This window comes from Borostomias antarcticus (assembly GCF_949987555.1).
Source record: "Borostomias antarcticus genome assembly, chromosome: 23".
In the NCBI taxonomy this organism is placed as follows: domain Eukaryota; kingdom Metazoa; phylum Chordata; class Actinopteri; order Stomiiformes; family Stomiidae; genus Borostomias; species Borostomias antarcticus.
In genome coordinates this window covers 6,024,331-6,052,216 of record NC_140256.1, presented here as the reverse complement: position 1 = coordinate 6,052,216, position 27,886 = coordinate 6,024,331, and the positions used below count along the sequence as shown (strand labels likewise).

General features: G+C 49.0%; 1 protein-coding gene across 3 annotated transcripts in view; it reads left to right on the top strand.

Annotated features, from left to right (window-relative positions):
* Window positions 1-27,886, top strand: part of fbrsl1 (fibrosin-like 1) — a 238,412-nt gene that overhangs the window by 81,170 nt on the left and 129,356 nt on the right. For 2 of the 3 annotated variants that reach the window (XM_084456786.1, XM_084456784.1), the window contains exons 3-4: window positions 10,645-10,746; window positions 14,806-14,841. In XM_084456786.1, coding sequence (XP_084312912.1) covers window positions 10,645-10,746; window positions 14,806-14,841 — 138 coding nt within the window. The remainder of the gene's footprint in view (window positions 1-10,644; window positions 10,747-14,805; window positions 14,842-27,886) is intronic. The other variant, XM_084456785.1, reaches the window with a different exon arrangement.

The following is a 27,886-nucleotide window of genomic DNA, read 5'->3' as shown; positions in this document are numbered from 1 at the left end:
ACAAGGTAGGAGACATCTCCATCGGAGAAGTACCCATTAGGATGCGCAGTCAAATCCCCCCGTAAGCTTATTAGCACACTGTTATCACATTGTGTTCTAACACAATAGGGATGATCCCTTTTCACAGCCAAGATCAGTACTTTATACGTACCGCACATCGCAACAAGTCAGGCCTCTCAGATCCGATGTCACACACACACACACGCGCGCGCGCACACACTCGCTCATAGATACCAGTCTGGAGCCGGGCCGCGTCAGCGTTTTGAAGGATCATATAGATGCAAATGGCGAGCGTGTAGTTGCATATGCAGTGCGTCTGAGCTCTCGAGGCAGCACGCCGTCACGTCGTCTACTTTTCCCGAGGCCCGATTTCCATACTCACCCAGAGCTGGAGAGTCTCCTCCTCCCCTCCTCCCTCCTCCCCTCCCCCCGTTTCTCCCCTCCCGTCGTCCGGCAGGAGATACCGCAGACGCGTCCGACAGCGCCGTCCAGACATCACTGCCAGCCGCCGAGTGACAAGAGAGAAGCGATGAACATCGCCTCGTCTCGCCTCAATGAAGTTTCCCGTAGCAGACGCTTCCCTTTTTCAACCCCGCCACCCCCCCCACCCTCCCTTCCTCCCCCCCTCCTCCTCCTCCTCCTCCTCTGACAAGTGCAAAGTCTTTTCATGTGCGCTCCACGGCGTAGGAGGAGTGTTCCATCAGCCGCTGACTCCTCTCTCCGTCTCTGGCAGCTTCTGCTTCTCCCCCCCCGTGTCCTGTCAGAGCCGAGCGGAACGGGCCTCGCGGCCAGCTTCTCTCCGCCCCTACCTCCGCCCCCGCCCACGCGTCAGGTGGGCCGCCTACGCGGGTTTTTCCGCGTCGGGGTCCGGACCTTTTTCTCTCTCCCCTCCCGCGAACGGATGCGAGGTGTAGCTCCGCGGCGTCGACGCACCACCGATTCGGTACCGCCGAGTCAGATCCGGCCATGGATATCCTCGCCGCTGCGGAGCGTTGCCGGGGGGGGGGGGGGGGGGAGGGCACAGACGCTCGAGCTTTACGTCCGCGGCCGAGTCCTCCCCTCCGCGGCCGACATAAACCATGTGTACGCTGCATGTTCGCCGTGACGTACGGTAGTGCTCGCTAACGATTTATATTCACTCGGTGGCCTTTGAAGTGATGTCAGTTTGGCCCCCGGCCCCCCAAACCGAAGGGGGTCGCGGTCTTGCAGTGGTGAAGGGTGCTTTAGGGTCAGTCATGTGCTTGTAATAATCTGTCTCTCCCCATAGAGATGGGATTTATTCTCTTCTTCCCCCACGAAGCCCAGCCCACGCTTGCATTTTAGAAGACCCATGTGAGATTTGTATGTGTTTACGTACGGATAATCAATATGCAGTAAATGTGATTGATGATCGCAGATCCTTGCATAGAGATGTGATATAGTGTGTTGTCGTTAGGATGTCAGCATGGATGGGCCTGGGAGGGCTGAGGGTCTTTCATGGGACTGTTGCCGGGTGGTGCATTAGCTAACGCTGCCCCCGACCATGTGCCCCTCTAACCCTTATAAAAACAAACAGCTGTCAGGACATGTGTCCGCAGGGGGTTTCTGCAGCTGTCCGTAAGACCAAAAACAGTACACACACACACACACACACACGCACAGACATGTGCACACAGACTGTAACATACAGTACACAGAAAGGTAGACACATAGATACATTTGTGCATTTGTACGTGAACACGGGGACGGGCGTGAAGACGGACACACGCACACACACACACACACGCACAGACATGTGCACACAGACTGTAACATACACAGAAAGGTAGACACACAGACACATTTGCGCATTTGTACGTGAACACGGGGACGGGCGTGAACACGGACACGCACACACACACACACACACACACACACACACTCTCTCTCTCCTGCACACAAGCGGACTGGCAGTTTGTGCAGGCATGAGATAACGTCCCAGAACTTTTCCAAGGGCAGGAAGAGTTCTCAGACATCAGAGAAAGCCTTGTGAGCCAAGGCTGATTCATTACATGTGTTCCATCTGCCTCCTATTAGAAAGGCCCAGAGCTCTGGCTCTCCGTGTCTCTCTGGCTGCCTGCAGACTGACACTCTCCCAGCCCCATGCAGCCCTCTGCCTCACCAAAACACAGATTAGCTCCAGTTAACATCTGACTCGGAGCCCGAAGGCCAGGCTTGCGTAGTGAGGCTATGTGAGGCAAGGGAGGCTTGAAATGCCTGCGTGTTTTGGAAACGCTCAGTGACGTCGTTCACCTTGCCCTGACTTCTGCGGTCACACGTTGTTTTTTTTGGGGGGGGGGGGTCATTTGCTCATTTCCTTTCCGTGCTTACCTGATCTGCAGGATCCTAATCGTGTCGTCTGATTGCAGATTGTCTTAAAGGAGAATTCCACATGATTTGATCTGGTCTTTTTCACAGTACCTCTTTCAGTACTGCACTGATCATTATTCTTGATTTAATTAATAAGGAAATTCAAGATTTCTCAGGAAAGGAGAGGTGTCTGTGCTATCAAGTGCAGAGTGTAAATGTGACACTCTTAAAATATAATTTCTGAGAGTAATAATGTGAGGAAGTTTTCCAGGCAACCAAAGTGTCACACAATTTCCTTTCCCCTTATATAGCTTTGGCAATCTGTTGAAAATACCAGGTATTCTGAGCTTTATAGGTGGTGTAATGTACAATAATGTTAAGTTATAACAAATAGGATTTCAATCATTTCACTATTTCTATATCAAACACATACATGAGCAAACCTTTTTATCTCTGGTACAGTACTGTATCTCTATGTAAAGTCAACCCTGAATGAGCAAACCTCTGTATCTCTATATCTGTCTCTTTCCCGTTTCCTCGGACGCTGTCAGTAGGGGGCGGACTGGGACACAAATTCAGCCCGGGAAGTTCAGATGCACGTGCCCACAAGCACATGTGTGTGTGGCTGTGTGCAATCTCTAAAGACTTAGGCCGGATTCATAGTCGACGCAAACTACATAAGCGCAAGCTTCGCAAGGCCACGCAAGATCTCGTTGCGTCCTTGCGTGTGTCATGCCGAAATTTGTCACTTGACGCAAGCAATAGTGCAATTCATGCGTTTCCACAAAACAAAACACAGAACGCAAGCTCTCGAGTCAATGTTGGAGCTTGCGTTCACAACGTAGCTTGCATTGTTTACGTCGACTGAATCAGGCCTTACTGCGCTGCACAGCAGCAGCATGAGTTACAATGAGTTTGAGCTTTTATTAGGACCTCTTTTAGCCAATGGCTACTCTTCCAAGAGTCCTGAACATTATAACATCAATACATATCATTACATACACATTTCAATACACTGAATAGTAGAGGTCGACCGATTGCGGTTTTAGGCTGATGCGTATATTGAGAGAGAGAGCAGGGCGGCCGATGGATGATATATAGGTCGATATCATGCTGTTTTTTTCCTCCCATCTGATAAAATTAGGGCTGTCAATCGATTAAATAAATGAATTGATTTGATCATAATAATAGGCTGTGATTAATAAGTAATCACAAGTTTAAAATACTAGTATTTACTTGTTGTTGTTTTTTTTTATTTATTGGGGAGGGGGGGGGGGTGAAACAAATGGCCTACATGGTGTTGCATGACTAAGTTAGTAGCCTAACATTCAGATTCAGGGGCTGGAGCCAGGCTAAGTGGAGGAATCACAAGTTGTTTTTTACTTAACTTGCTTTTTATCTAAACTTCCATCTGGAAGCGTTCTGAAACGCAATTCACCATGCCGAATAGGAACGTCTATTGAATGTCCAATATGAAACCAACTTTATCTTGGACCGTTGTGTTATCTCAGCGAGTGTTGACGCAAGTGCTTACAGTACATGACTGAATTAGGCCTACTGCATGTGAAACGCAGATGTGGGGACCTTTGCTAGAACGTCTAATATTTCTTTACAAATCAATATAGCCTCGATAGCCTAAAAATGGCATAAACATCAGTGCAAATTGTTTATTTTTTATTAAATTGAAAATCGAATTGATATAGAAATTTTAATCAAATTGTGGATTTGAGAATCGTTACACCCCTATTGGCATAGATAATGACAGCGGCCCCAAACAGATGGTGACAGGGCTGTATTTTTTAATTAGGATATTAGGCACGACTAAATGGCCAATTACTGATAATTTGTGATAGCACTACCCACTGCAGCCAGCAGGTGGCATACACACACGCAAAATGTCTGCTGCTATTTTATGCTATGTTATGCTAATTTTTGCTATCTTCTACTTAGGAATGCAAACAATTAATCAAAAATCGATTCATTGGTCGTTAAGGATTTGCTCGTGCATGTGAAATTTACTTTATCTACTATCAAACAAGGGTGGATTGTGGATTTTCAAATCACGTTTAATTGAACCTCCACAGGGCGCAAAATACCTATTCTATATAACGAAGCAGCCATCTTGGGAGAAATAGGCTACGTGAGTAAGTACTGACGACATTGCACAGTGCCATGCATATGATGCCGCTGCTCATTCACAACGCTGTGCGCGGGAAATGGCCAATTAGCGATTGTGTGCTCCAACGAGTATCAGAACTAGTTGCTATGATAAATAAAGAGGGATCAGTCAATGAGGACCTCTATGAAAACCGTGTCTTTCTGGACCGCTTGTGGGCTCTGCCATTTCTAAGATTTTCTGTCAGGTCGACATCACTGAATTTAGAAAAATGCAGCGAAATGCAGCGTACATGTGTGCTAAGACTTACCCAAGTCACATTCCATGTTGCAGGTTATGTGGACGCAGCCAAATTGCTCCAAGTAGGCTTCAGGCATCGGACATAAACTGAATTTCCCCTCATAGCATACAGTATTGTCCCTTTAAAATGTGTTACAAACATTATTGTCATAACTAAACTTAAGTTTGCATTTAGAGAATGGTCTTTGCATGCTTGTAGTCAATCTTGTACATGAGGGCTACATAAATCTTTGTCATTAGTGGTATGGGTTGTCATTTCAACAGCCTACTGGACACAAACCCTTCTCACAGCCTCTGCTATCTCCTGATAACACTATTTACGCCTAGCTTATCACTGCAGATAGGCGGGGTTTATAGAGCTGAGAGAGTCCTAATTGTAAGGCCTGTTATGAAACTAGCGTTGGTATTTCCAAGTTGATATGGCATACCTAAAGTTATAGCATCCATTGCGCAATAGATTCACCGAACCACAATGATCTATTTCTGTCATAATTGTGGGTTTCTAAACAGCAGTGCGCATTACTTTGTAAGGTATTATACAGTCATTTATCATGCTAGCTGACATTATAACCACTTCTTTGGTTATTCTTTGGTTGGAATATAGAGCACCAATGAGACTTTACTTTACTAATGGCAGTTATTTGTGTACACAACATTAAATATGAAAGAATATGGTACTTTGCCATTGTGGATATCTGCCATGCATAATTGATTGAATCTCAAGAGATATCCATACGACCCATGCTAATGTGGATATCTTATGCACTTCTGAATCTTTCTGTAATTTTATTCTGTAAAATTCATGATAATTGAAATGTTTTTATTTATTTTATTGCAATTGCTGTGTAGTCTAGTATTCTATTCATGATGGATTCATATTGCCTAAAAGACTAATTCAATAATTCTAAATCAACCACAGATAAACCAACAGCATAAACAGGTCATTTCTTTGTTATGCTCTCTCCCTTTGTGAATGTTGCTTGTTTTTTGTTTTGTTTTGTTTTTATGCCAGGGAAACGTTGGCTTGCAAATAACAATTCCGAAGTTTACAGTAAATCCAACCGAGTGAACAATATTTGAATTTAGTTTGTTAGAATGTCTAAGCATTTGCAAAACACCTGCTTTCAACACTCATTTTATGCTGGGAACCAAAGTGTGTGGGAGAGATCTGCATAATTCGTCATGTTGACTCCGGTAATGAAGAGAAACAGGAATCCCAGAAATTGCTCTCACTCTTGCTCTAACTGCAATACTAACATTTCCACATCATCTGCCTAATTGTTGCCGTTTGCGTTGAGAAGCCTGGGAGGAGGGGTGAGGCGGTGGGGGGTTTGGAAGGCTGGGAGTGATTAGGGGCTTGTTCTTATCAGTCCAAGGCAGATACTGTTGTAATGACCCCATGTGACAGGTGAGGTGCGGGTGTGGGTGTATATAAGTGTGTGTGTGTGTGTGTGTGTCTGTCTGAGGGCCCCCTGGGACAGGTGCTGAGGGATGAGACCATGTTCTGGAGCAGGTGTGCCCCCCTCCCTCGCGCCCCATGGGCCTTGCTCTCTCCCCCGGGAGACATATGGTGAGAGTGATTGGAGAAGGCTGGGGACGAGGAGATGGGAGGCCGTAGGGACCGTGACGCTACCCAGTTCATCTGTTCCAGACGGGGGCCGGCGGGACACCCACACGTCTCTTGAGAGGCAGTCTGAATTAGGCCAAAGGGGGGCGTCTGTGGTTTCAGGTTGACTGGTTTGTGGAGCGGCCTGGGCCACCTGGTTAGCTTTCTGTGTGGTACATCATCCTCACACAAACACAGGCTAATGGCCCACTCCCCACTAATTTGCTTGCTAGCTAGCCCATTTGTTAGCCTCTGTTGTTTTAATCTCGCAAGTGACTTCTTTGTATCCCGGTGCCATTGCCAGGAATATAATATCCATCTTGTCGCAATTTCACAAGCTCATATTTGTTTTCGCCCCTTACAAATGTGATATAGTCCTGAGTGTACTAGTGGAGAGTTATGGAGGCATTTGAGCCCTAGTATAATATGTGTACCCCCTTTTTATGCGGTCATTTATTACAAGGCAGAGTGTATGAATAATACATGATTAAGACACGTAATGGATACACTGGGACTCGTCAAAATAAAAGCAAAAATCCATTTGCTATCCCTGTAGTAAATCCACTGCCTTGTCCTTGGGCTAATTTTCAACGAGGGACTCTGTGGGCGTGTGTGGTTGTAGTTAATGCAGGGGAGGGAGGGAAGGAGGGAGGGAGGGAGGGAGAGAAGTGGAGGTTATGGTAAGAGAGGGGGAGAGGCGGAGTGAAAAGGAGGTGTAGGAGGAGACCGGGGGAGGCAATACGCGTCAGGGGTTCAGGAACAAAGCCAGGAACTCCTACACCCGCTTCTCTCTCTCTCTCTCTCTCTCTCTCTCTCTCTCTCTCTCTCTCTCTCTCTCTCTCTCTCTCTCTCTCTCTCTCCCCCCATATCCTTCCCCCAGCCTCTGAGCAGCTGCCACTTCTGAGCCTCCAAGAAAATGAAGGCAGATGAATCAATTTGGCCTGTGGCCCCAAAGTGCACTTGTCTGCGCCCCGGCCCGGGCGGGGATAATGAGCCGATAGATTGAGCCGGTACCTCGGTGGCTCGGAGGTGCCCCCCCCCCCCAACACCCCGTCTCCCTCCATCCCCCCTTCCTTCCCTCCGCCCGCCTGCCCCCTGCGCTGCCGGGGCCCCGCCGCCTCCCTGAGCTGCGGTGGCTACGCGCGTCTCGCTGGGTTAATGGGGGTGAGGGTCCTCCGCGCAGGACACTTTTCAGAACAAATTAGAGGAAGGATCCATATCCTCCTCAAGCCCCCCCTGCATCCCCCCTGGTCTCCTCACAGCTCCGCGGTGGCGGCGGCAGCCATCGGGAGGAGAGGAGAGAGGAGGAGGTGGAGATAGAGACAGAGGGAGAGAGGGAGAGTCGGACAGGAGACAGGGGACCGGCTCAGTGTAATGGGGAGTGACAGGGGGATGAGACTGAGACACAACCTCCCAGAGCACTGCTGACAGGTGAATGGAAGATGGAAGGAGAGAGAGAGAGAGAGAGAGAGAGAGAGGGAGGGAGGGAGAGAGAGTGTGGGGTCAGGGCGTAAGGCCTCTGTAATTCGCAGGAAGCGAAGGCAGAGACTGGCCCCACGATGGCTGCCCTACAAGGTGAGAAGACGGAGGGGGCCAAAGAGCAAGACAACAGAGCGTCACACAGACGCCGAGGCCCAGCCCACCGCCGAGGCCGTGGGTCGGTCAACGTGGAGGAGAGGAAAAGAGAAGAGCTGAGAATGATAAAGAGGGCGGCGCGTTAGCCTAGCCTAGCGTAGCGAGACTCAACTCTCGACTCGGCCCGGTCGAGTCCCAAATCGAACTCCCCATGGCTATTTTTAGCAGCGTCACGACTAGCGGGGGTGAAGAGGAATTGGGGGGGGGGGGGGGGCTGCGAGGGGAGGGGTCTCTAAACCCCGGCAGTGGAGTGCAAATGAGCGGGCCCAAGTCAGCACCAACTTGGGGGAAATTAAGATGCTGGAGGGCCCTTTGAAGATAATTAAAGAGCACAGAGCGGGGGCCTCCAGAGAGCGTCCGCAGACGCGTTCAATACCCAGACTAATGGAGCTAATTTCCAGTGCATTATTCATGTAAAACACCGGCGTTACTCGTGTTTTTTCTTCTTCTCTATTTCCATTACTGAGCGCCTCCCAGTGAACGTCTCCCGCTGGTCTCCGCCGCTTGAACTCAACCTATTTAACCTTGCCCCGTGCTGCGCCTGGCAATTTCACACCGCTGTAAACAAAATTAATCCACACTACAAAAAAAGGAGCTTTTAAACAGCCGGGCCTCAAAGAGCTATTCCCCCTAGCCTACCCAGCATGCATTTCAAAGATGTTCCGTGATCCTTAAGTGCTTCGGGGAGAGACGCATTGACCTTGATCTTTGTCGCCGCGCAGCCAATCAGATCGAAGGAGGAGACCTTTAGTTCCCGCCCTCCATCGTAGCCTTGCCCTTCAGTATTAATGAGAGAGAAGAACAGAAGCTGAAATGAAGGAGGAGGAGCCGATGCCGGCCGAACGCCAATTAAAACATCCCCCCGGAGAGAAAACAACCCCTGTGCCTTAATCACAGGCCGACAGGGCTGCCAATCATTGTCAGAAGTGGTGAATTTCCAACCTGAATCAATTCTAGCCTGTTGTACCGAACAATGGGTTGCAGAGTGGTCTAGCAGGGAGCATCATTAGAGTAGATGGCTAATTAGCAGCTCTCGTGTGATCAATAATCAGGCTGATTGCTGGCTGGGAAACACAACCGGAGGCCTGAAAATGTGTAAACACTTTGGCTGCGGTATTTGTCAGAGTTGATGCTGGGTAAACAAAATAATCAGCGCCCGTCTCTCCCTGATGAACTCTCTCCACAGTCGCGCCGTGACGTGAGCCGAACCCCGCCGACTACCTCCTTCGCCGCCCGCCAGCCCCCCCTCCCCCCCCCCCGCACGAGGGGCTCTTTTGTGTTCCCCTCGCAGGGAAGGAAATCAAAGAACCTGCCATCTATTTTGAGATTCAAGAAGTGATTTGCTCGACAGCCAGGAAAAGAGAGGCTGAGTGAGAGAGGGGGGAGGTGGGTGGAGAGGGGGGGGAGGGGGTGGGTGTAAGTGGTAGGACTGCAGTCAAACCTGATTTGGACCACCTGCAGGCTCCCTCTCCTGCCCGCTGATTGCGCTGCACTAGCATAGCGGGGGCCTGTCACCGCTGACCTCAGCCCGGCGCTAACACCCTCTGCCAATCAGCGAGCCCGGCCCGGCCGAGCCGGTCTAGGTGACAGTAGGGTAATTAAAAGGGAATTGTGTCTACTTGGCTTCTGGCTGGTGGGCAGAAGGGTAGACAAACAGCCCCTGTCTCGGTCTCGCTCTTTCTACCTCTCTCTCTCTCCTTCTCTCTCTCTCTCCTTATCTCTCTTTATCTCCCTCCTCCCTTCTCTCAGCCAGGTGGCAGCGTACAGGACCTGTCAGATTAGCTGATGACCCTTTTAATTCTACCCTGCCGGGGGCCATAATTGATATTTACCAGGAAAGGTTAATTGTCGCAGTGATCTGCTTAAATTACAGCGGAGATCTGGAGACCGGGCGAGCCACGGCGAGCTGCCCACCGGGGAGCCGCGCGCAAGCTGCTAGTCAAACGGATTATGCCCCGCAGCCATCTCCCATTGTCCTCGGAGATGGGCCGTGGAGCGAGCTGATAGGCCGCCGCACACCTGCGGTGCGGCTGTACCTCGCCGAGTGTGGCCGCCTCCCATCTGTCTGGGAATTATGGGCGGCCGCCAACACTGGTGGCTCTGCTCTGGCTCCCCCTCAACACCACATGCCCGCTAAAGTTGGCAGTGCCAACTGACGAAAAAAAAAAGACCGCTTGACTTCATCATTCAGTCGGCTCTGACTCTACCTTGTGTACACTTAATATAGAATAACAATGAAGGCACATTTTAACACAAACTATGATTTGTTGTTGAGTGTAGCATTGCAGATGCTAGCAAAATCGGATACAGGGTGTATTGTATCTACTGTAGGTGAACGCTTTGGCTGCAGCCCAGTGCTGCTTTGCATGTATTCAAAGTATCAACTGAATACTAAGACATGGGCTGACAGTTTTCCTTTGTTTACAATGATTTATTGCCTCTTTGTGTGAGTGTACCACAGATCGGCAGCTATGACTAGCATAAAGTTTGGATTTTTTTTGCATCCATGAGTTGCCTATTTGTTTATGTGTGGACTTGGTTGTTCTCAGATTTTGTGATATTGGCTTTATTTACTCTGTGTGAAGGAGAACGGTTGGCTACGCCCTGTTTTGATATTCTCTGTGTTCTTATTGTTCCTCTCTGTGTTTCCCTCCTGAAGATCAAGCCCCTGGTGGTGCGCCCGGTGAGACAGAGCGAGGACGAGGTCGTGCAGGAGATCAGCCCACCCCACAGGAGCAACTCCAAAGAGCACCTCAGCGAGGTGAGCCCCCTGAACCTGACCCCGAGACCCCCCTAACAGACCGACAGGCTATCCTGTTTCACAGTCCAGGCCTGGAGACCCCTGAGCAGGGCAGAGACAATAGAGGGAGAGAGAGAGAGAGAGAGAGAGAGAGAGAGAGGACATCTGGAGAGCAGTTACTGTCCCTGCTGTTCCCAGCTCGCACCTCATAAATCCATATTCATCAGAAGAGCCTGGCTAACATAGACAGGAAGTGATTAGCCGAGCCACGCAGCGTTGCCCAGTCACCCTGCATTATTTAAAGCATGCCCATGGTTAAATGTAGACCTGACCCCAACAGCGTTCCACCAGGTGGTATGTGACCCTCGCCGACCCAGCCTGGAAGCAGTTAAAGGCCTTTTCCAATTACTGCCATGCTCGCATCCATATGCTAGCACATTTAAAAGATGAGTGGGTGGCATAGAAAAGGGAGGTGCGGGTGTCGGCTGGAGCTAGGGTTGGAATAATGTAATTTAGATACAGGGGAAGTAATGAGAATTTATGCAAAATCCCAAGCGGCTCATTTTAAATGAATGTAGAATATGCTTCCTAACTAATGCCTGTCAACCGGGCCTCCAAACCTCACTAAATTCAATCAGACAGTTCATTTAGCTGACGAAAGGCTGGAGGAGACAGAGAAGGATGAATAAAAAAAACGCAGCTTTCGCTTCTCTGCAACAGAAGCAATCGAGGAAAAAATGATGGAAAGAAAAAGATTTTAATGAACGTATTAAATGCGTAGAATTCCAAAGAAAATCCAGAGATGTGAAAAACAGACCCCCCACCACCATCACCACCCACCCACATTTTTTTTTATTTTGCCCTCCTTTAGTAAGCCTCTTGTCTCTCTCTCTCTCTCTCTCTCTCTCTCTCCATCTCTCCCTGCTACCCCCTGCCATTTTTCATGAATTTGTGTAAAAGGCTGTTTTTTTAATGAAAAAGTCAGGAGGAAGAGGCGGTCCTGGCAGATAAAAGCGACGATGGCGGCTGACAGCTCTGACAGAGAAATACGACAGTGGAGAGAGAGGGCTGGGGGGGGGGGGGCGGGGGGGCAGGGCAGAGCAGGCGGGGGAGAGGGGGGGGGGGGGGGGGGCGACTGTTGAAAATTGCACAGAGTAATCGCCAGCGGTGTTAGATATGGCGTGTCTCTCTAATCTGTTGCCAAGTGAATGGTGCACAGACGCTCATCGCTGCAGCCGTGCCATCCCTGTCTATCCATCTCCGTACACCGCAGATATAGGCCTAGGTCTCTCTCTCTCTCTCTCTCTCTCCCTTTCTCTCTCTCTCTGGCCACATGTACGGATTCTCACCGCCTTTATCTCTCGCTCCCTTGCGGTTCCGTGAAAACCTCAGCGTCCGCGTGGAGAAGAGCAGCGGTTAACGCCGATTTTTTCCCCTAAAAGGCACAAACGCACATTTGCTGTCCACATCAGAGCGGACGTGTGGCTTTAAGAGCTCTTAACTAATGATGCGGCACCGCAGTGAGCAGAACGAGGCTCCGTTGTCGTGGCGCCGAAGAAAATGGAGACAAACGAGGGGGCGCTCGGCGCTCTCTCTCTCTCTCTCTCTCTCTCTCTCTCTCTCTCCGCTGCGAAAACAGTCATGCATCAGTGTGGGGAGTGGCGGTGATGGTGTTAAAACTCGGAGGCCATGTTTGTTGATTGCCACGGCAGGGTCTTTATCTGTTTGCTTTGACTAGGTAATTCTGCCAGTGGTAGGGTTCAGCTGGGCCCCGGCACTAAGCCATGCAGGGATTAGGGAAATGTGTGTGTGTGTGTGTGAGGGGGGGGGGATTTGCACTTCATCTGTGTACGGCGTGTAGGGAGGGAGGGAGGGAGGGAGGTGGGGGAGAGAAAGGTGGAGGTCTACTACCCGCGTCTCAAACCCCCCCACCCACGCGCCTGCGCGCTCTCGCCAGTGAGAGAGAGAGAAAGAGAGAGACCCTAACAGAGTGAGACCCGTTTTTCAACACTTCACGCCCTGCTGGGCCCCGATTGGCCCCGTCTCAGCCCCACGTACCTTTAGAGAGAGGAGAGGAGAAACGGCAGTCTGGGGGAGGGGGGGGGGGGCGTGGAAATGAGAGAGGATTAGGGGGCGGATTTAGCAACATGGCCGTTTTCTCCGGGGCTGTTTAGTTAACCCTAAAATGCCGTCAGCCCCCCTCCCCCCCCCCCCCTCCCCCACCTCCCCACCTCCCTCAACACTCCCTCTCCTCTCCCTCTCTCAGGGCAGGTTCTTAAATCCTTTTGAAGTCCTAAGCGCTGCAGAAATCCATTGAGAGCCATGTATAATGGCTTTTAAGAGAGAGTGTTTAGCTGTATCCCGACCCCATGGCTTATGAACCACTGCCTCTTTAATGGATTTTTTTTTCTCTCCCACTCTTCCCTTCACCCGGACTAAATCGAATGGATTGTCCCTCATTATCATTTAAATAAGCCTCTCTTTCTCCTCCAAACGCTCCGACCTGAATGGACCCGCCATAGGAAGGCGGATTTCAAACGGCCTCGGCCTCCCCCAACACTGATGCGCGTGAACGTGCACGTACACACACACACACACACACATATATGACCACACAGACGCACACACACACACACACACATACACACATCCGCACACACACGCACCCACCCACCCACCCACGCACACACACACACACCCGCACACCCACACACACACACACACTGGCGTTTAGCCCTTTGTGTCCACATATACGGCCTGCTTGCCCTCCACCTCTCCACGCCTCCCTTCAGTTCCGCTGCCCAGGACAGGAGGGTTGAGCCGGGCGGGAACAGTCTTTTAGTCCTCTGATTCCCGCAGAGCTGACTTTCCGGGTCGCCGTGGGACACCCCCTTAATCGCCACGGCGGGGGCGGCGGCCTGCGAACCGGAGGGAGCAGAGGCGCTGATAAGGGCTGAACCACGGAGCAGGTGTGGGGGGGGGGGGGATTGGCAGGAGCTGGGGCTCATGGACCCAAATTGCAGAATAGTCCCCTCCAGAGACCGCGGGAGAAATTGCCAATCGAAAGAGGAATAAAAGAGGTGGAAAGTGGAAGTGGAAGGAGATCTGGAGATTGGTATTCTGACAGTGTGCTGATTGACAGAGAGTAGAGCAACACTCTCTATCTATCTCTCCCTCTGTCTCTCTCTCTGTCTCTATCCATTCTCGCCTTGTTCTCAAGATGGACACCTTTTTAGGATGATAATACAGGATGACAAGCAGACACCATTTACAATTTTTACAATGCTACATTTGGCTTGACATGACACCATGACAACAAGGTGGCTATTTCATTAGACCATAGACCAGACAAAAAGAAATGCACTGGCCATTATCTACAGTTTTTACTGTTGGCTGTATACCCAATGATACAACTTTATGAGTACATTCATATTTTTTTGCTAACAGCTAAAATATAATTTTCTAACAGCTCAGTTTGACATTTGCCAAATCAAAATGGGGTCATTGGGGGGTCAAGAAGGTCAACTGGCAGTGCTGATCCACAGACAAGTTACCACCTTGCACCCATTATTCCCTTAGGAAAAACCCTGCTAAATTAATGGATGACTAGACTTGAAATATCCACATATCCTATTTTATCTTCAGTCCTGTCTACACAAGCATTTGTCTTTTCAGACAAATGCTTCCCAAATCACCTCACAGTGTTCTTAATGCCATTTGACAACATGGCTGATAGATGTGCCCATGGACCCTTTCATGGCCTGCCCTAGGCAAGTCATAACATTCACACCGTAACCATTCATGATTCAAAACCAACAATCATGTTTTCCTTTCTACTTTAACTGGGAGCGCCGGTTGATTCGAGCGCTCCACCTTACGAGCGGCGGTTTTCCCAGAGAGCCGCGGCTCAGTCTCCTCCTGGTCAAGGCAGGAATTAATGGGAGTGACATCTGTGGAGGCGCGGGGAGAGAAAGGTTAACGTGAATATTGATATTGAAGCACGGGGGCTTCATCATGTCTCTGTCAGAACGAGGAGCGGTCCTTAAAGGTCAACTCTGTTCTGCTTCTCTCTTCCTACAGAGCTCCACTCACTCGCTGTCGGGCCACGGCTACTCGGTAAGTGACATTTTCATGCTTCACGGCTTTACGGCAGAATTACAATCTCCAACGGGCCGCTTTATGGCCGTGCCGCTGGACATTTTAATTATGTTAAATAGAGTAATGGAGAAATCATGATATTAGGGGACATTACTCCTGGATGACTGGCTGATTAAATTGAGGGAAGGTGTCCTGCTCTACCTTGGCTTAAAGAGCCGCTTTTATCGACATCGATCACACGTTCACTGGTTCAGCAGTTTAACTGTCACACTCTTATGTCTTCCTCCAACGCCTGCCAACCCACCAAAGGCCCCCTCCACTCAGTTGTCAGACAATATGCTTAAAAGCCTTTTAAAGTGCTTGGGTTGTTATAGAAAAATCATTCCCCCACCGCACTACAACACATATACCCTTATCCAGAAAATCCATAGCTGTTATTATGTGTTTTATGACTAGTGTAAGTAACTGCTTTTACATTACAAAAGATAAAGTCAGTATTTTCATTAGCTCGGAATGGAGGACATGGAGTTTGTTCAAGGTAAAATGCCAAAGTAAGAGGAATATTTGATCCCATTTTCGAATCGTGTCCGTGCAATCCATTTATACACTGTCTCACTTGGTTTCAGTGGAAGACTATTTTTATCTCCTGAAAGCTTCTGTTGCCCCCAAGCTTCCATTGCTTTCCGCACCTAAACACAAGTTGTTTGTTAAACCGCTTGGATCTATTCAGTTCTCACTCTTTCAACAGTGAGGTGATTGCATCATCTTTATGGCTTCAGTAGAGGCAATCGTGCTTTAATTATTCTGTTTGTCCCCTACATGTAAGAGAATATCAGAAACTTCTAGCTTGTGTTAGTTAATGCTTCTGAGTGACATGGAGATTCTCACTGTAGTTTCATAGCTCTGTGAAACAAACAGCATTTATACATGGCTTGTCACTGTTAATCAGGACTGGAGTGCTGTGGAGACAGAGCTTAACGACTCAAACAAAGCTTAACTTAAAAAGACATTGATCTGTTTGGAATGTTTCCTCCTCTCTTCTTCTTCTTCTTCTTCTTCTTTTGGCTGCTGCATCAAATGGAACATGTCACATTCCTATTCCCAAGTGGCTGCGTTACTCGCAGAGAGATGAAAACAAACAAGACCTCCTGAAAGCTTAGGGAGCCCTTTGGCTCGAGCTGTCAATTTGAGAGAGAGAGAGAGAGAAAGGGGAGGAAGGAAGGAGACAGAAAAAGCGGCAGGGGCAGGAAATCTCACATTGTCGCGTTCGATAGTTGCCCACCCTATCTGATGGTGCTATCTGCGCTGGAGCCCTTTGGGTTGTTGCTGGCCTGGAACACTCCAGCTAGCCTGGGCTCACCGCTCCCAGTGGGGCTGGGGCTTCTTTGGGCTTGGCTGGGCCACGTGGGGGTCCCTTATCTACCGGGGGCTGTGTGGTGGAGGGAGGGTGGTATGGCTGGAGGGGGGAGGGAGGAGGAGGAGGACGAGGGCGCTGGAGGCCAGATGCAGGCGGGAGAGCCACAGCGAGCGCCCACAGATAGATAACAGGAGCCGGGTTATCCGACGGCCGTTCCGGGCCTCTGATCGCCATCTCCTGCCCCACGTTTCCTCCTCAGAAAAAACAAAACGCCAGCCCCCGGGGAGGGGGGAGAGGCGTGGAGGAGGGGGGCGCTGCTTCTATCTGTCACAAGGCACAAGAGGCAAAAAAACAAAAGGCTGATCTCTGCTGACAGTTTGTTTTCCACGTCTATAGGAGATAACGCCTCCGCGCCTTCCTCCCAGCTCACGCGTCTGCTGCAGCGCCCGCCAGCCCGGCACTCTGGGCGAAAGGTTGCTCTCGCATAAGAACACGGCTGCCTTTCATCTCTGTACTCAATCGAGCATTTGATTTACAGTACAGGTCCTAGTATATAGTAGCTCCTAGCTTATGCCTTTGCTTCTTTGCTCAGCGATAAAAGGCAGGGATCTTGGTATGTAAATGTTACTGCTGGTGAAGTGGGCCTCTTCATTGGGTGTGTGTATGTTGTGTGTATTCGAGTCACACTTTTTTATTGGGGCGCACTGTTTTGCGTGTATTCTGTCGTGCGTTTTTCTGCCGCACCTCAAAAGTAGTGCCCAAGCACTGCTGACCGCTGGTACCTGCACCTCAAAGCTTATGCATAACTGAGACATGTACGTCAAGATAATTGAGGCTATGATGATGCTTCACGTCCGACGCCATCTCGCTCCTTCCACTACCACCGTGGCATGCAGTTAGTGTCTATTGCTATAAATTGCTTTGCCATAAACGTGAGCTGTACCCACTTTATTTGTGTTTTTTGTTGTTTGCTTTTCATGCGACCCCATTGCCTGAGTGGGAATTGAAACCACATAGCCCTGTCGCTAATCTGTGTAACACTCTCGACTGCCGAGTCAATGGGCGATACACTGCACCGAGAGCCACTATCTCCTGATCTCCTGACAGAAAAGTGGATATGGAATTGTTTATCGGGCCGACTTCCATCCCCTCCTCTCCTGGCTGTTCTGCGTCCGTTATTATCGCGCCACCCTCCGTGTTGGGGAAGCAATATCTCGGCCATTTCCAGGGCCGCTACCTGCTTGTTTTTACAGCAGAGATGTGCCCAGGCTTTGGTGATTTATCTTCCTCCTGGGGGTCCTCGATAAAAACCCACCCGTCCCCCTGTGCCTGCGCAGATATAGGCTTTAATGGGGAAACGTCAAAATATCTCACTGCGAATATCTGCACATCCTATCTCCACCGCAGGCTTGACATAGAGCAGAGGAACAGACGTATGTGTGTGGGTGTGTGTGTGGGTGGGTTTTTTTTTTTTTTTCAAGATGAAGTGATTGAGATTCACTCCCCAAAAGACCACCCTCCCCCAGGTCTAAACCACTATTGCTAAGCTAGTCCTTGTTTTTATATTCTCCCAAAAAAGGGGTGAAGGCCCTTTCTCGTGTATTGGGGTTGGGGTATATGGAATGCTGGTACGATTTGGGAGGTTTATCGCTATGATGTCACAGGATATAACCTTGGCCAAGTTAATAGGTTGAGCTAGGGTGGCTTACCGCTCTCATGCACACCCGTTCCTGATCACACTCCTTTGGCTTGAGTAATCGTATTTAACGCTAAGTGAGTCTACACTCAACAGAACATTCTCTGAGTCATTTGTGCATTCTAAAAACAGCGTTGTTTAATTGATTTGGCATTCAGGACCTCAGCTTTGTTCCAGACATATACTGTATGATCCTTTTTCGAAGATCCTTATCAAATGCAAGGATTATGTCACTTAATTATAATAAGAGTCATTAAAAGCTTCACAGTTAACATTTACATAATTTTGAATGTGATTTCACTACTAAGTTATGCAGTATTTTGCTCTGTTGACATCATATTTAGCATAATATTTAGCATAATATTTTCCCCATGGTTCTTTCTCTCCCATCCTCTTCCTTACACCCCCCCCCCTCTCTCTCTCTCTCTCTCTCACCCTCACCCTGCATCGCTCTTAAACTCTCCCCCCTATCCCACAACCCCATGCGTGACGCACAGGTGTCTACATACCAGCAGCCTCGCACATGGTGAAAATTAGTCTGAGAAACCAACAGCCCAGCGGGGTAGAGGTTCCAGGCCTGACATTGTTCACCCCTGGGGTGGGGCATCTGTCTGTCAGGGGCCCTCCATGGGGCCTGTCCGGGGTTCAAAACCCTATTTGTTTATCCCCGTGTGCGGCCCCGCTTCAGAGCCGAGGCCCGCTGCTCCCCACTCACCGGGGACCCGGGCTGTTGCCGCTAGCAACAGATAAAAATTGCTGTTAACCACAGCAGGGCCCACAACACATCAATCATGTGCTCCAGATAAAGGCTTAAGGCTTTTGGGGGCTCTCTGAATGGCAGGGCTGGAAATCCTTTTCGGGTGGCTGCACACACGCGCGCGCACACACACACACGCACGCACGCACACACCCACACACACCCACACACACCCCCGACAGCAGAGGCATGGGCTCATTCACTGAGCGAGGGGTGGAACTTCGCTTTCACCCCGGACTACTCCAACCTCAGCTTTGTTCTAATGGAGATGCATTAAAATCCGCCAACACAAAAGCTACTCTGGGAGAGGTCATTTGAATAAAAAGGCGACATGGTGACTTAGTGTATGGACCTGGCCTCCGAAATCGCCCGCATAGTTCGCTCGTTCCAAATGAACTCTTAATTGCTTTTGCCACTTGGCTTTGCTCTTAGGGCTGCTTAAAGTGTTAGGAGTTCAGCATCGCTGCATCCCACATATACCCGTCAGACTTCAATTGAGATCAACGATTGAAAACTACTTGGTGCCCTCAGGCCCTAGACACAGTACCGCCTGTGGAGTTCTCCTCCAAAAGGCGACTCCAATAGTTCATACGTGCCCTTTTGTTTCAAAACAACAGTTAAAGCAGATCCATGGTAATCACTCAGGTGGACCCATATGAGGAAAAACACTGCACATAGCTCTTGCTAACACATAGTCGATATAATAGATTATTTAATAAATGTGCAGTATTATCATCAGCCAAGTTAACTCAGCGAACTCTTAATGGATAAACATACATTAGGGTTTCCGACTTTACTCGTAGTAATCGTTCACCATTGGCTTGTCCCTCAACACACATTTGCCAAGCGTGTAACATTGCTGGTACATTAGGATTTGTTTACTGCTGGCTTTCCCCATTAAGTTTCATTCTAGACAAATAAAGTGATAATGCCACTTTATCTGACGTTACTCTACATAGACCGACAATCAAGGCTCAATTACATGCTACTCTCATTTATAAAAGCTCTTAAGGCCGACACAAAGGCTTTTAATGAGCGCTGTAATGAACGCTCAGGGTGTTTGGCAATTCTCCTAGATGTTGCTGTGACTTTTATGGGCCCATTATAACATACAATTTGCATCAGCAAATTACAATGCTCGATATCATTATCCAAACCGGAGACCTGATCATAAATTAAACCTCCAATTACAACCCACTATGTGGCGGGGGAGAGGAGTGATTGGCTGGCTTCTCACCAGGGGGCGGGAGGAGAGGAGACTCTGGTGGGTCGGGGGGGGGGGGGGACTTTCAGGCAGGCAATCATTCCCATAATCAGCCTGAAAGGACCTGTTGTAGGTGGGTGTGGTTAATGGCAGCAGGAGTGAGTGGAGAACAGGCAGAGCCACGGTCAGATGATGGCAACAGAGGAGGAGGCAGATGATTGGGGTGGTTTTATTGACGCACTCGTCTGTCTGTGCTGAAAAATCCATAAACCATACAACCTACAGCCAATAACATAGAAAATAACACAAAAGCCATCTTCATGCATTCACAATAAATCAATCAATAATCAATGTCAATCATAACATGACAAATAACCATACAGTATGCACCATCCAAACCATAACATCAGTAATCAATCACGGAGGGCAGTGGCAAGGTTCTAATTCTAATCTAATTTGATAGGATTTTATATGGTAAATTACCTTCTTTATATTAGGCAATGTTCCCAACATTTTACAGATTTCCTTAGTGCGATCACGTGTTTGTGCACTGTCATCCTATAGGCTTATTATTTGAGGACCGAGATAGGGTCTGCGTTCCGAATGACATACTTCTACTACTTACTACCAGTACCTACTACAGCTACCCTTAGAAAGTACGTACTTTGCAAGCAGTAGGCATCCAATTGGGACATACTACCTTGTCATAACATTGCGCCTTGAAATTTGCCCACATCCGTCGCTGTCCATAGCGCGACATTCGTCTACAGCTGTCATGACTCGCACATGTGACGCACATTTCCGCTGTGCACAGGATTGTGGGTCATATAGCCAGAAAAGCCTGCTGCCTTGCTATCTGCAAAATACGACCGGATGTAGTAGGACATCCTGGTATTTTTGCCATATTGCATGTGGCCTACTATGTATTGGGACATACTACATCCTGTTTTGGCATACTATATAGTAGGGTAGTATGTGATTCGGAACGCAGCCATGGTTTATCTTGATGTTGATTTTAGGCCACGCCTTATCAGTTGGGTGTGTCCACTTAACCTTCTGAGTACCATCACCTGTGTGTGTATACAAGCTTCTCCAATGTTTGTGACCCTGATGCAAGATGACCCTGATGAAGGCTCCGTGCCGAAACGTTGGTCTTTTTTAAACAAGTCTCAATAAAGTTACTGTTTTCGCATCGAATACGTTAAAATGTGCGGCATCACCTTTATCACCAACTCTAACCATCAAGGTTGGGTGCTCTGTAGCCTTACTGTTTTTATCCCATGCACACTTAGTGGATTAGTATGTTTCTTAATTGGTCCTGCTTTTCCATATGATATTGAAAATGGCACCAGTTTCATCCTCTTCTCCTCTCTCGTCTCTCTCCTCTCCCTCTCCCCTGCCGCCTGATTATACACCGGAGGGAATATAATAAATCATTGAGATTTATCACGCTGCAAGTTTATTAATTCAGCGCCACAAGTGTAATATTAGTCTCTGTCATTTAAAGGCACAGGCACAACAGTGTCACGACAGTCCCTCGAGGAAGACCACGGCAGCCATTTTAGTTTTGGGGAAAATAAAGAGGAAATCGATCACATTTTGAGGTCAGTCCTTTTCCATGGGACAATACATCTTCTCAAGTGTGTACCTGTGTTCTTCTCCAACCCTCCCCCCCCCCCCCGCCCCTCCACATGCGTAACAAAACGCCTCTGCCTGATATGGAAATCCACTTGGCTTCCCGTGCTCTCCCAGGAGTGCTAGCGGGTGTTTCGGGGGGGGGGGGCCTGCGATAGCGGCGTTCTCTGCGATCTGTGACCCGTGGCCACGACTCACCGGGATGGAGAAGAACAAACAGCGCGTGTGCAACAGATAGCTGCAGGCCGCCGAGCGGCGCAGATCAGAGAAGGCCTCGTCTTCAGCAAAACATCAGGCCCACGGGCCCTCCCAGAGTCATGAGACCTCCTCCCAACGCCGCGTAAACAAAGCCTGAAATTAAGGAGAGCCCGGGGCCGCGAAGATTTTACGCCAGAGCTAAGATGTTTCTCTCATGGTCTCGGCGGACTCCAGCATCAGGATTCCGGGGCGGAAGAATGTTCAGCGATTTCCTTTTGCATTTTTCTGATTTGAAGTACATAGGGTTTTCCACCCTTCTCTCTCTGACATTCACACTTCTTTTATCACTTCCCAGGCTAATTTTAAGGGCTCTAAAATATTGGCTCGTATTATTTTATGGGTGTTAGGTGATATTTAATTCATTTTTGTAATTTAAGACAAAATAATCATGAATGTCTTTTTAATGCTTGCTATAACTTACGTTTAAAGAGCCAGTTTGTATTTAAGGTGACAGCATGAGCTCACTAGATGCTAATACTACATTCCCCACACATAAACACCCCCTGGAAGTTATCTTTGGCTTCTCTCCCCTCAAGATCCTCACCAGAGTCACCCGCCACTTAAATGTGCGGTTCCCCAAAACCTTACCGAAAAGTTACTACTAAGTAGGTCATGTTCTGCCGTTCGTCTTCTAATCACTCAACGAAACTGCAATTTCTTCCGTCTGAGCCCCTGAGCCTTCGCTCCTGGGACTCCCCGCGCCGACACACTTGCTCATTTGATTTTCTGTCATGTTTTTTTTTTTCCCTTCCCCTTTCTCGTTCTCCGTTCCCTTCTTTCCCTTACCCGGTATCTGACAGCCGACATGCGACGGCCCCTCCCCCTCCTCCTCCCTCCTCCTCCTCCCTCCTCCCCTCCGTCCCTCCCGTCTCCTGAGGAGCAGCAGGTAAGGCCGTCGTCTTACAGGAGGAGCGGCGGTCTAATTATACCTCCAGCTGACGCCGCTCCTGTTTATGAGGAGAATAACTGTTAATGACAGTGTAGTGCCCTCCCCAGGGGGCGGGGAGCAACACAGGCTGGGGGAGGAGCTGTCAGCCGCACTGCCGTCTACTCTTTTTTGTTTTTCTCTCTCTTTCTCTTTCTCTCTCGCTCTCTCGCTCTCTTTTTTTTTCCTCCCCGAGAACAAAAAAGGGCTGAGAACTTGATGACTCCGTGTCACCTCGTACCATTGTGGTTTCGCCTCGGGGCTAACAGATGCGCCGAGCGCAGGTACCGCCCAGGTTTCCTGTAACGCGCGTGCGTCTGCGTGAGCGTCGCGGGCCGCTCGCCGCAGCGGGGGAGAGAAACCGACGGACGCTCGCCATAAGCTCGGCTCAGCTTCTCACGCGGCCCAGAGGAACTCGGGAACCCGCCGGGGGGAACGTGGCGAGCCCAGTGCCAGAGGCTGACAGGCTCCCGCCGCCGCCATCCCCCCTACGTGCCTTGACACACGCCGGCCAGATCTGCCCCATTGGAGAGAAGAGTTAGTGTTTAGATAACGGAGCTTAGTCATAATTGCATGGGGGTTTCCAGAATTTACCAGTGGCACAGGCCCAGGAGCAGCCATGGCAGCAGCTCCCTTTAGCAGATGTCTGCTCCCGCAGTAGGAGACTAGATGTGTCATTATCGGCATTAGTAGACTAGGATGTCAATCCCGGCTCGCCCCCCTGGTGTCTCTCCGTCTCCGGATGCGCCAGACGGAGATCTGATTTGTCTTTGGTTCCTCAGAGAGCCTGCACCTGTTGACACGAGAGCCACCTGTTCCACTCCTCCTCTCCCACACAGACACCTGATCGTCGTGACATTGACACCCGATCTAATCATATGACATCTTTTTTTTTTTTCTGCCCAAGAAGAGCGTTACTCTGCCTTTGTCTTTGGCTGGTATAGAGCACATTGTTCTCCCCCTGTCCTCCACGTGAGGTGTAACTCTAACCACAGTCACATAATATCCGGTTATTTCCGCATACTGTATTTGCCGTTTACACTATTGGCAGGGGCTGGGACATACTAGCACAGTCTCCCATGTAGTCTCTCCAGTCAAAGACTCCCTCTTAGCTATATTCATACACCCTTGTGTTACATGTCTCTCATATTGTCCTATCCCACTCCCTGTAGTTCCCACTGGGAGGCTACACTGGCAGAGTGGATCACATCCCCCCCAGACCTCATGCACCCCCCCCCCCCCCTCCTCCAGACTGTGATCCTATTAAAGAAGAATGTTCCACAGGGATACCCATCATCCCCAGCAACCCTCTCCGCCATCAGCCACAGTCACGGCGAAGGTTTAGGGCCGGCCTGGAGCGGCTCTGGATGATTAACCGGGCCGCTCTGCCGTCCCGCTGGGTCTCCCTGGCTCCCGTGCCCACCTCTACCCTGCCTCCGCCCAGCCAAGGCCAATCTGGTACCCAGCCTCCTGCTCCCTCTGCTCAGCCGCGGCGGAGGGGCGTCCTGGCCCGGGCCCGGCTTCATTACGCCTGCCAGATGGGCTGAGAATTAGACTCCAACTCCCACGATGCACAGACGGAGGGAGGGAGAGGGAGGAGGGGAAGGGTGGTGGTGGCGGTGGTGGTGGAGGAGGAGGAGGAGGAGGAGGAGGAGGAGGGATGGAAGGAAAAGGGAATGGTTTTTGTTTTCATTTACGTTGCAAGTTATTACATTCAAATGTAACACCTCTGGGACCCGGCAGCATTAAATGGCTGTTCTTGAATAATCGACATTAACTGCAAGCAAATGCTTGGGAGAAATGAAATTAGCGAGCACAGCAATTTGGCACAGTGATTATGGGCTCCTCGGAGGCAGTTCCTGATGATTTAAGAATGCTAACATTTAAGCAAGTCAGATCTCATTACTCTTCAAGGTTAAATCGAGCCGTGACGGTGGGGAGGCAGCTGCTAGATTGGAAATGAGGTCTCTCTCTCGCTCTCTTTTTTTCTCCTTTTTTTTTTTTTTTTTTTTTCCTTTTCATGTTCCTGTCATGTTCCAGTCTCTCACTCTCACGTGCGCGTCGAAGATGGCGACCGCTCAGGGCAGAAATCAGTGAGACCCCAGTGACACTGTGGAGGCAGCTTTTAATTGGATCAGTGATATTCAGTTCCTGAGATGTAATTTGTCCTCTGCCAGAGAACATCACTTTAGCTGTGAGCAATAATATATTGCTTTCTACCCACATACTACATTCCAACAATTTGTATATTTGTTATATTTTTAAAGCAGCACATCTCTTTTCATTGAGACTAGCCCTTGCAGAGAACAAAGGAAATTGTTTCTTGAAACCGCTGAAGGACAATAGTTTTTTTCTGAGTGCACCATGGACACTCTTGTATTGTGTCTGTTCTGTTCATTCTTCTGGGTCTGAAACCATTTTCAAAGCCTTTCCCGCCTGGTGACTATTGTCTGGCAGTTACCTTGTTCAACCATTCACATCTGTTCCCTACACAGCCTTTACCAAATGACGGCAGGTGAGACAGCGAGGGCGTACTTCTCCGTGAGCCAAACAGACGTAAATACGAATCCGGCAGCCTCTTCCCTCCCTGTTACCGGGCGTGAGATCTTTTTAACCACGTTCACCCGCTGCTTCCACGGGGCTCAGCTGGGGGAAGTGGGAGGCGGCGAGGATAATGACACTAGCGGGAGTGCGCTCCACACTGGACGCAGATGCACTTTGCCGTACGCCCCTGTGATAAATCCTGCCTCAGCACCGCACTGCACCACAGAAAGTTCTAGATACACATGTTTGGCTTTTATCTCCGTCTTCTGAAGGCAGGAGAAATCAAAACATTTGTTTGCCGCCACCACCGTATGAGCAGCGGAAAGCTGCTTCGGGGAAAAAGCTGTATTCGTTTTGGTCGGTACTGCGGTTCTCTACTCACAGAGGAAAAAACATTGCAAGTAAAATGTAATCATCATAACATTGGGTTATGCACTGTTGCAAATAATATTCGGTTGGTTTCCTTGATGTTGCTTGTCAGGCTGGTGATTTGAATCTCACAATGCGACTAAGACTGCTGTTGTTAGTCACAACTGAACAAGATAACATGTTTGGGAACTGAATGTATTATATTGTCTTATGTAGTACTGGTCATTATGGTCAAATTTAGGGCTTCCCACTTCCTGCTTGTTAATCACTCATACTGTGTGTGAGAGTAGCCGGTAAGATGTGATTTTAACAGGGTTATCCCCACGAGCAAGGAAAAATCATCTAAATTGCTCCCATACATTTTCACATGAAGCATTGATGCTCAAGTCTGATTAAGTGAGATTAACTCGTGTTTGTTGGCCTCTTAAAGGCCCGGTGAGAGTTTGGAAAGGGATTGAGAGCTGCTTCCACATCCCTGGTCCTCTTAATCCCACACAAGATTTCTCATCCACCTTCTTGGATTTATTTTTTATTTTTTACACAAGGTCTTCACATCGGTTTTGGAGTCAAGCACCAAGAGGCACCACGTGACCTCTAAACCAAACCTGCACATATTTTGACGTTGAGTATTTCCAGTGCTCTTTGACAGAGTGTGGATGTGAGAATCAGGATGTGTCTGTCAAACCAGAGGTCTTTCTAAAAAGCCGTGTTGATCTGGGAGTACATTGAGGGATTCTACTACAAATGAATCATATTCGGCATTCAGATAGTATGCGTTAGGGAGGCTGATTGACAGAATAGCCGGCGACTAGGCCGGTGTGACAGCGGCCCACACTTCCAGCCGCCGGCATGAATCCATCTCTCAGCCAGAGCCATTCCGCTATCTTGTATCCTATTTCCATATCATCTCTCCATCATGTATATGAGATGGGGCCCTCCTGTGTGCAAGATGATATGATCCGCAGATAGATAGATTCATACATAATGATAAAAGATGGGTTTAGACAGGGGTACTTATTTGACAATCATTGAACTGCCACCATGATGGATGGCACAGGGACACCCAACCACGCCGGTGGCTTCTGATCCCAAACTATTTATTGTTACTGGCCGGGCTCAAGGCTCCTGTCAGGCTCGCTGACAGTTTGAAAGAAATATCAAATTGAATTAAAATTGCTCGCTCACCCAAAACAGAGGCTCGCATGCCTTAAAGATCACACATCTTTCCCCCCTAACTCATTGTTGCAAAGTCAATCCCTCTCTGGGCGCGGTAATGTGAATTATTCATGCCAGCGGGGCCACGGCACGCTTCATCATGTTAAAGTGCCCATGACATTACTGATGGAGCGGCCGGCCCTGTGCAGCCGGCTAGGCTAACACAGCTGGAAGGAGACTGGCCTGCCTCACTACTAGCTAGAGGAGAGGGAGGAAGTACTGGAGGTGTGCTAGCTAAGCTTCTAGAACAGTCTATGGTATGGATCACTTGAAGTATTCCTCTACTGTGCCCTCTGTCTGTCCACCTGTATGTCTGTCCACCTGTATGACTCATGCACCAGCACTTAGACACTCTTCCAACCAGATAAGACCCGATCAACATATATTTTCACCTGAGCTACGCAATAGCCAAAGTACTTGTAGTACCATGCTAACCTCCGACTCTACAAACCAAACGGGGAAAGAAAGCCGCCAGACCCAGTCTTTCACCTTATTCCTGTAATCCTGGAGAGCTCTTTCATGACAGCTCCATGAGATCCACACTGGCTGCAGTGCGTGGCTTTTTTCATCAGTCACCAGGGCCTTCATAGTCTCTGCTCTGTGATTGGTTTGAATCCTGGAAAAAGCCAGCTGTTCTTCGACGGGTACAAAAATGAAACCGAAGCACGGCTTTCCGTTTTTTTGAGAGAGAGTTTGTGTAATTTAATGTCACGAGGGACTCCTGTGTGTATATCGCCATGGGAGTTATAACCGCCAGTCACACTGAAATTCGATAAGTGAGCTCAATAGTGAACACAAAGAATTAACTTTGATCTGATATTGCATGTAAAGCATTGATTTATCCGGAGAAGAATAGAAGCTGTTCTGAAAGGCCCTCATGGGGAGCGGCCATGTCTCATCCTCAATTTTGTCATGGAGGTGTTTTGTATTCACGGCCAAGAAAGCTCTTGATTGATAGAGATTTCTAAGCCGGAGGTCTATCACATCTTGCATCTCCGTTTTTTTCCCCCTCTATCTGCTGAACAGATGCATGCAAATAGAGGAGCCTCGCCCAACTGCTATTTTCAATGTTGTAAATCGATCTCACAATCAGCCAGTACGAT